The 9,696-nt window shown below is 39.0% G+C and overlaps 1 protein-coding gene across 1 annotated transcript in view; it reads left to right on the plus strand.

Moving 5' to 3' along the window:
- Positions 1–248: 248 nt before the first annotated feature.
- LOC103802372 (CUB and sushi domain-containing protein 1-like) overlaps positions 249–9,696 on the plus strand; it is a gene marked incomplete at both ends in the record, with an annotated part of 13,897 nt that continues 4,449 nt past the window's right edge. The window contains 5 exons of the mRNA XM_009074837.1: positions 249–422; positions 1,354–1,527; positions 3,901–3,974; positions 5,387–5,498; positions 6,796–6,975. Of these exons, the coding sequence (XP_009073085.1) occupies positions 249–422; positions 1,354–1,527; positions 3,901–3,974; positions 5,387–5,498; positions 6,796–6,975 (714 nt within the window). The remainder of the gene's footprint in view (positions 423–1,353; positions 1,528–3,900; positions 3,975–5,386; positions 5,499–6,795; positions 6,976–9,696) is intronic.

Consider the following 9,696-nt stretch of genomic DNA (forward strand, 5'->3'; position numbering starts at 1 on the left):
ATGATATGCTCTTCCAGATTTTACCAACCCAGCACTCAGAGACTTTCTAAACCCAGAGGTGATACTTTGGTATTTAAATTGCTTTCCTATCTACCACAGGCTGCTTTGTCATCATAGAAATGCTTTGTTGGAACAGAACTGCCTCAAATACTTTTGAAATTAAAAAGCAAAGATATGAGGTCATATGATATTGCATTTTCCAAATCTCCATCATTTCCTGAAATGATAAGCTCTCTCTCCTGGCACAGCTATCACCTGTGGTCCCCCTCCAGCAGTGCTGTATGGGAAGGTGGAAGGCTCTGACTATCGCTGGGGTGCCAGTGTGAGCTACAGCTGTGCAGAGGGTTATCAGCTGTCCAACACAGCCATTCTCTCCTGTGAAGGACGAGGGGTTTGGCGAGGAGACATCCCACAGTGCTTGCGTAAGTTGTCAGGGTACAGTTGTGTTGGGCTTCCCCAAACCTACAGTCACTTGGCTCTGGCTGCAGTCACAGAATCACAGTTTAGAAAGGACTCATCTACATCAGGCGATATAGGAATGACTACAGGATTCTCCCTTCTCCCTCCATAAACCTTACCTTGTTATGAAATTCAGTGGCTGTGCCTATTTAAGGTCACAGTTATCTTCCTTTCCCCAAAAGTTGCCCTCAATCTCTATTCCCTGTGCCCATCACCATTTGCCTTCCTGATAATCCTTTTGGCTGCTCTGAGTTTGACTTGTGGAGAGCATGAGTGAAATTTTCCCTTACACTTCTCCTTTTTTGCTCCCTTGTTTCCATTAATGGGTGAACAGCAGGATGCTAACCCTGAAGCTCATAGCCTTGCACTCCTTTCTAAACCCTTTTTCCTTTCTGAAGTGAGTACATACCCTCCTATCTTGCTCATATTTGGTTTTCAGCATCTTCTCAACGTGTCAGTGCATCTCTTTCAGTGCTTGCAATCTAGTCAGGACTCTGATAAACATTTCCCCCTTTATCTAATGAGAGCAAAACTTCCCAGCCTACTCCTCTGAGGGTGACTGATGTGAAAACTGGTTGTATTGTGAAGCTTTGCAGTAATAGCATTGTCACCTTTAGGATTATTTTGTCATCCAGATCTAATCAGCATATAAGTGCCTCAATTAAAAGGTCTGTTTTTCCTAGTTAAGTTTTATGCTTAGAATAACTATAACAGCGACAATGAATTTTAAAGTGCTGTCAAGAATTTATCAGAGCTACAGTCCTATACAGAGAAATGAGCTTAGAGTTTCCACCCGTATATATGTCTGACTTGCACATAAACCACAGAAGAAAACTTCAGTTAAAGTGTTTGCAGGTTTTAATAACTTTTTTTTTCCTCTTTCCTGTGCATTAGCTGTGTTTTGTGGTGATCCTGGCACTCCAGCAGAAGGACGTCTCAATGGGAAGAGTTTCACCTACAGATCTGAAGTTAGTTTTCAGTGCAGACCCCCTTTTATTCTGATAGGCTCCTCAAGAAGGTTCTGCCAAGCAGATGGCACTTGGAGTGGAATCCAGCCAACATGCATTGGTAATAACCACCACTACTTCTGCTGTTTCTACTGCGAATATCCTTGATAAACTCTTACACTCTCCTGAATGTAGCAATTAGCTGCCCAAATATAGCCAATGTCTGCATAGTATAAAAAGAACTAGTTAAATAAGGTTATATTTTGAGTGTGGAGATTTCAGGATAAACACAATCACATATGGAGGCACTTGTAAATTAACATGATTGCTTGTCTGCTGGAGATGCAGAATGTCAATATGTGCAAGGGAAGAAATGGGTTCTGTCTATTTTTAGACTCATTTAGATATGCAGAAGACTATGGAGGATTAAAGACTAGATTCTGTTGGCAGAGAGTTAAAGGCATTTTTCAAAATCAATCCCAAATAAAAAAAAAAAAATTTTGGACTTCATGAAAGTGGCTTGTACACCTCTGATCTTCTGAAATCCTGCTAAACTCACAAATACTCTCAGTTTCTCAGTGACTGATGTGCAACTGATAAGCTTTTAGCAGGTTGTGTAATCAGACTGGACACCTTTAACTCTGACATCAGGATTTGATCCAGCTTGGGGTGACTTGCTAAAGGAAATGATTTGGAGGTTATACTAGAAAAATCCTTTGCTACTTCTAGCCAAACACATTCAGATGTAGATTGTGTCCCAGGTATATATTTTGTAGTGGCTGAAATGTTGTCTGTGTGAAAGAGCTGGGCTGGGCACTCTGGGAGAATCTGCCAAGCAGGATTAGAGAAAGCAGCCTGAGTTTTAAATGAAGATCAGGGGGTTGTTTTCTTTTTTCTCCCACTTTTCTCTAACTCACAAATTGTCCTTAATAACAAAATTGTACTGGCCAAGTCACTGGTCTGTTGACCAGTCTGTTCAGCTGTCTGTTATGAGTGCAATATTTTAGATGAGCAGTGTACAGATTTCTTTGGTATGAACTCAAAACTTCTTCTGTCCATAGGTTTTGTAAACTGGGCAATCATCTTTCACCTAGGTGTTTGAACCAGAGGCAAGAAGGTTTCCAAAAGCTAAATTTTAGGTCTACTGCAAAGAGGCAAACTTGAAAATGTCTTAATGACATTTCTGTTTATATTTTATATACCTTGATATAGAAACACGTGGAAAGTGCCTAGAACTGCACCTAGAAGCACCACATGGTGCAAGATTTTCTTTCTCTGGATATTGATAATTTCCTTTCAATAATTTGAGAAGTCTTCCTTTTCATCCCCACTGATTCTTCAGATGAGACAGACCTTGAAAATTCAGTTTCAAGTGTCTATTATTAGCAATAATTGACAATTTGTACAAAGTTCTTGAGCTGTTCAAGCAGCTCAAGGTCAGGAGCATGTTTGGTTTTTATTCTCACACCTAACTTTGGAAGCCTTTGGGTAAATATCAGCCCAGTTGAACTTTTATGCTCAAGTGATGGTCAATATTGAATATGGAAGTTGCCCAAGAGTGAAATGACATATCACATGCTTGTAAGTGATAAATTCACTTTTCTCTCTACAGCAAGCTAAAAATTTCTTACAGATGAAACACAGTCCCAAGCTGTGTTCTTGGTAATTCTGTGTACAAAAGCAGAGTTGGTTCCCAAGAGAGAATAACACAGGATAGAAAGATGCATTGGATTAAGTTCTGAGCTGTCTAACTGGTGGACGTGACTGGGCAACCCCAGAGCCACCAACAGAACATGCTGGATCAGAATAGCTTCAGACTGCATTAAATTGCACTCATGAAGCTGAACATTGGACCATTAATTATACTCTGTTGGTGTGTGCCTTTTTTGTGGAGGGAGTGTCATTCTCCAGCAACAGCTGAGACAGTGCTCCATTTCAAACTGGTGTTCTTGGTGGCACGGGGGAAAAAGCTCTAGATAAGAAATGTATTTTACTTGCTATAACAAAACAAGCTGGTTGGGTGAGTTTTGTTTTTGGGGAGGGGGATTGGGGTTTTTATTGGCTTTTTATTTGTTTATGTTTAGAAATCCAACTTAATCATTAAGCTGCTCACTGGGAAAGAAGAGAAGATAAAGATTTCCTTATCTATTCCAACTGCATTGTGAATAGTGAGATATACTCTGGATCCAAAGAGTTTTTAAAGAATAAGTTTAGTAAAAATAAATGGAATCCGAACGCTGAAGTTTGCACTGCCAGAAATACCTGCAAAAAAATAGCTTTATATGATGACAATGTACTGAAACAAATGGCTATGATAGATACTGGAAATTGAGTTGAAAATATAAATGCAATAGATAGAAATGCACACGTTCCATGAAAAATTCAGTTCTTGTCACCACTAGACATTGATGAAATGATTTTCTCTTTGCAAAGAGTTTTATGGTATTGTTTCCATACCACAGTAATATGCATTGTGTTTCTCATTTTGCATTAGATCCAGCTCACAATACATGTACAGACCCTGGTACTCCACATTTTGGAATCCAGAACAGTTCCAGAGGTTATGAGGTAAATTCTCTTATTATTATTCATTAGCTTTCTGAAATTAAAATGCATTTAATCGTTGCAAATAGATTAAATTATCTGTGGGCTTAAATGTTTGATACAAACCTTAGGAAATTTCCAGCCCTTTGTAATAAATCTCAGGCTTCATTCCAAGCTTGGGAAAAAAATCCCATTCAGCCCAGAGAACTTCTAACCCTGCAATATATCATGTGTTCAATCCTTTAGGAGACTTCAGTAGGGAGGGCTATTTATAAATTGGTTGCTTAATATGATATGACATCATATAATTACTTTGCTTTATGATCATAATTCTTTCATACATTGATGAATAGTCAGTAAATACCCAACAGCCAAAGACCTGTGTGAACCAAAGGCCATGTAGACCTTGACAAGAGAAGTCAGCAAGGGGCTTTCCTAAATTAGCAATTCATGTTGCATTTTATTCAGTCAGAGAAGGGGAAATTATTCTGTGTTGTGTACAGGTTCTCTGTGATGAATGTCCCTGCCATAATTTCCAAACTCCTCACAGGTTATTAGTTCAACAAGCAACAGGCAGCAAAGTGAGTGAGGAAATAAACGTAGATGCAACAGTGACCAATCCACACTCTGATTTAGATTGATAGACTTCATGTGGATAGATTTTTCAGGTATAAATATGTGTGATTGGAATCTAAGACATGTTCTGTTTGGGTTTCTTGCTTATTTCTAAACCTAGGGCATTGTGACACATTGAGATCAAGCTGGTAGAACTGGTTTTCAGAAATTCCTTTCTGTCAGTTCCTCTGGTTATTGGTAGCCTCTCCGTCCTGCAATTTTCCTCTTTTGTTGCTATGGCTGTCAGATCTTTTCTTCATCTTCTGCTCCTGCCTGACACACACATACCAAGGCACATCTTCTTCATAGAATCATAGATTTTATGGATGTAGGAATGGAGCTCAGAGCTCACCCAGCCGTTTTCAGAAATTCCTTTCTGTCAGTTCCTCTGGTTATTGGTAGCCTCTCCGTCCTGCAATTTTCCTCTTTTGTTGCTATGGCTGTCAGATCTTTTCTTCATCTTCTGCTCCTGCCTGACACACACATACCAAGGCACATCTTCTTCATAGAATCATAGATTTTATGGATGTAGGAATGGAGCTCAGAGCTCACCCAGCCCCAAGCCCTGCCCTGGGCAGGGCAGGGCTCTGCAGCTTTTCTGGAGCCCCTTCAGGTATAGCAAATTTGCTCTGAGCTCTCCACACAACCTTCTCTTCTCCAGGCTGAACAGCCCCAACTCCTTCAGCCATTGCATTTAAAATGGTTGAACTCTAGAAACTGAACAAAGCAGATAGTTTTTAAAATAAATTTCTGCATTAACTTATCACTGATTTGACGTTTGGCTACACCTCTTCTATCTAATGTTCTGCTTTGGTCCTTAGGTTGGGAGCACAGTGTATTTCAGGTGCAGGAAAGGTTATCACATTCAAGGATCTACCACCCGTTCTTGTCTGGCTAACTTAACCTGGAGTGGGATCCAGTCTGAGTGCATTCGTAAGTCTTTTTTTTTTCTCTACTCACTTAGAATACTGTGCAATTTAAAAAGAGAGGCAAAGTGATGCACATGGAAATTTTTAGGAAATTATATGCTACAAAAACAGGAAACTTCATTTAAAACAGATTTCTAATTGGTTTTTCTTTGTTTCCTGTACAAAGATCAAAGATGTATTTGGGATATTAATTTTAAGGAAGATTTTTCAGATAATTTCTTTCATGAAGTTCACAATAATTCTATCAGTTTTACTCCAAAAAAGTCTGTTCTCATTAACATACTGCATTAATTACTTTGGTTTTATCTAGGATTTTTGGAGGTTTGTGTTGGATTAATAAAGAACAGCAAGTGACCTGAAATATGCATGGGGATGTTTCGTTGGGCAGCATTTTGTGAATCATAAACCAGCCAAATCCAGCTTTTCTTGTTGGGCAGTATTTTCTGATTCATAAACCAGCCAAATCCAGCTTTTCTGGCCTATGCATGAGTATGTTAACCACTAGTATATCTATAGCTCTGTATGGGTTGGAGGACATCAAATAACTATGGCATTAAAATACACTGACCTGAGCTAAAAATAATTCATGAGAATGACCTTAGATTCTTATCCTATTTCAAACTCTCTGTGGGTTGCTAGAAACAAACCCCATGTGACACAGAGAAAGAAACATTCTGAGCCACCATATCTGTTCTAAGCAATGCACTATGACCTAAACCTTCTTGGGGAACCTTTAATTCCATTGAAATTTAGAATGCATTTATTTAGCATGGGAACCACTCCACAGAGTGGAGGCAATGCCTGAAGCTGTGACAGCACAATAATTCACAGGTCCAATCATTGCACCATGGACAGTGGCATCTTCTTCCCTTCCATTTAACTCTTTTCTGGTTGCTATCATGATTTAATTCGGTGTATTCCTTAAAAATCTGCAGCAGTATCCTTTCCATCTTCCCACAACAAGAAAAGTAGGCACTGTTACTTTTACAAGAGGCTTGGCATTGCTAAGAGGTATGCAAAGTTGACATAATGAAGGGGAATAAGTTGGTTTGTATTCATAGAATCACAGAATCAATCAGGTTGGAAAAGACCTCCAAGATCATCGAGTCCAACCCTCCCGTGGTCACTAGCCCATGGCACTAAGTGCCACATCCAGTCTCAGCTTGAAAACCTCCAGGGATGGGGAATCCACCACCTCCCTGGGCAGCACATCCCAATGCCTGAGCACTCTCTCCATCATCCTCTCATCCTCTGGAAACTGCTTACCAGCACTTTTTCTAACTCTAAACCTCCCTTTGCAGCTCATGCTTGTAGGCAGCCAGAGACACCAGCACACGTAGATGTGAAAGCAATAGACCTTCCTACCTTAGGGTACACTTTGGTGTACACCTGTCAGCCAGGATTTTTCCTTGCTGGAGGATCAGAACATCGGACGTGTAAACCAGATATGAAATGGACAGGAAAATCACCTATTTGTAAAAGTAAGTCATTACTCAAAATGATTTGTTAGGTCCTACTTGACTGGAATTCATTTTCCCTGATGTTTTTGTTTTCTATAGAAGGATTATTTTTTTTTTTTCACTTCCTGTGTAAAGACACACATGGCACAACAGCTGCTACTTTGTGAAAGAAGCAGTAAAGAAATCCAAGTGGGAAGAGCATCTAGAACCCATGGAGGAAAACATGGGGATGTGTCTGAGTCAATGCACAGACACATGTGTTCACCCCTACCAACAGCAACCAAAACCCAAGCAATATGTATTACATTTCATTCCATTTATCTTTATGTTTTAAATAGTATTTCTATGTATTTCAGTTTTAAATGGTATTTCCATGTATTCAGTATTTATTGTATGATTTTCCATGGTGAAAATGGTGATTTCATATCTTAGCTTTTAGAATCATTCAGGTATCATTTTTGTCTAAGGAAATCTGCTAAAAATAAAAGCAATAAAACAGTTAAAAAATACATCTTTGCACTAGATACCACTTTTATTTATGTCAGTGTAACTTTCATTTAGTTTTGCTAGGGTAGACCTAAGCTTGTAGCTATGAAGTCTAAATTTGCTCTTCACGTGTGAATAAACATGGATCTAAGTTCCCAGTTCAGAAAAAAAAAATCAAATTCTGTTTAGAATATGAATAAAGGAATAATACTCAGATGCCATGGGAAAATTGTGTGCAATAAGATTTTTGATTCTAATAGATCAAAGAATGATAAATACTTCTGGTCACAGAATAATGAGAGTTGGAAGGGAATAATGAGGATCCCCCAGCCCAACCCCTGCCCTGCACAGACATCCCTGACACTCACACCCTGTGCTGAGAGCATTGGCCAAACACCTCTGGAGCTCTGTCAGCCTTGGGGCTGTGACACTGCCCTGGGAGCTGTTCAGGGCCCAAACACCTCTGGGGAAAGAAGAACCAGTTGCTAATCTCCAGCCTAACCCTGCCCTGACACAACTCCAGCCCATTCCCTGGCTCCTGTCCCTGGGCCCAGAGAGAAGAGCTCAGAGCTGTCCCTGCACTTCCTTCCCTGAGGGAGTTGTCCCAGCCATGAGCTCTGTGCTCAGTCTCCTCTTCTCCAGCTGAACAGCCCAAGTGCCTCAGCCACTCCTCACGTGCCTTCCCCTCAAGGCCCTTCAGACCATTCCCTGGGGATATTTCTTGACATTAATGTATGGGTAGACTTCTTTGGTTCACCATTGTCATATGGTCTACACATCAGAGTTTATCTTCTATATCCCTAAAGGATGATTTTCCACGGGTACTGTAGAATTAAGAATTTGACATAGAAGATCTTTTGTGGGTTTAGGTCTTTGTTTTATTTATTGAAGATAAAATACATAAAAGTTTTCTATAAGAAAGGATTCTTTTTTTAAATTGGCTCAGTCTTTAGGTATAGTTCTCACTGAGTGTCTCATACTCTTTTTCTTAGTACTTGATCAGTCTAATCAGGGAATTTCTGCTCATAAAGTAAAAACAAAAACCAAAACCTCAATACAAACCAACGTGCAAGACCAAATCGTCCACTGGGACATTATCCTTTTTAAAATGTCAAATGATATGTGTCCAGAAGTTGATCAGGTGATAACTTGGCTGAGTGTACCATAAACATAGCAAACCACACCAGTTGTGATCTTTTCCCATGACATCTGCTCCTATTCTCTCAGTCAAGCTCTCTGCCTTTCTCTGAGTTGTGTCATAAATGCATCAATTTTATTAATACAATTTTTACTATGTTTAATACACCATTAATTATAATTTGATATGTCCCCTCTATAAGGCTCTCTTTTATAGCACTGGGGCTGATATAAAAATGTGAGTCCTAATGGTATGAAATACTTGACTAAGCAGATAACTTTCCACAGTAAAATGTTGTTGACCTAAATCATTTCCGGATAGTTTTGTGTAAGTGTAAAGATTTAACCCTGTAAAGTATTCAAGACAGGTTCTTTCTGTTTTAAATATGGCTCTATTGGATAAGAGGTGATTGCATCCATGAGGCATTGTTAACATTCTATTAAAAAAAGAAAAAAAACCACCACACAAATATGTTCATGAAAATGATAATTTGTCTTTTTACTTGTAGGTAAAGGAGTGAGAGAAGTTAATGAAACAATAACTAAAACTCCAGGTTTGTATACAAGAAGAGCTTTAGATCTAACTAAATTAAACTGATGTACACCCTAGATTGTTATGGATAATAAATCTCTTTCCAATATTTAAGCTAAGCATTTCTGACTCGTTTCCCAGGAATATAAATGGTGAGGTCTTTCACAATAACAGGTGCCATGAAAAGCAATCCTCTGGAATTCTTGCACAACCTTTAACATTTCTACAGCACCAATTGTGTGAGTTGCTCAAACCCCTCGTCAAGCAAAAAAAAAAAAATATAAAAAGCTTTTATACCCAAAACTCAGATTTGATGTAGATTTATATCAGAGAGGTTGCTATAATGGAGAGCCTTATAATGACAACTCTTTTCAGTAAATGGAAGGCCTAATTTATTTTTTTATCCATTTATTGAACCCTGAGCAGAATTGTCACCAAATAAATGAGCTTGCAATTCTGTATTTTCTGAACTTCAGCAAAGCTGCAGGGAAAATAAGATGAATGGGTCACTCTCATGGCAATTCACACAAGGACTCCAGAGTAGATGGGATAAAAAGGTATTTCTGCTAATAATTAACCTTCCTGCT

The sequence above is a fragment of the Acanthisitta chloris genome, unplaced genomic scaffold, assembly GCF_000695815.1.
Source record: "Acanthisitta chloris isolate BGI_N310 unplaced genomic scaffold, ASM69581v1 scaffold10115, whole genome shotgun sequence".
Taxonomy (NCBI): domain Eukaryota; kingdom Metazoa; phylum Chordata; class Aves; order Passeriformes; family Acanthisittidae; genus Acanthisitta; species Acanthisitta chloris.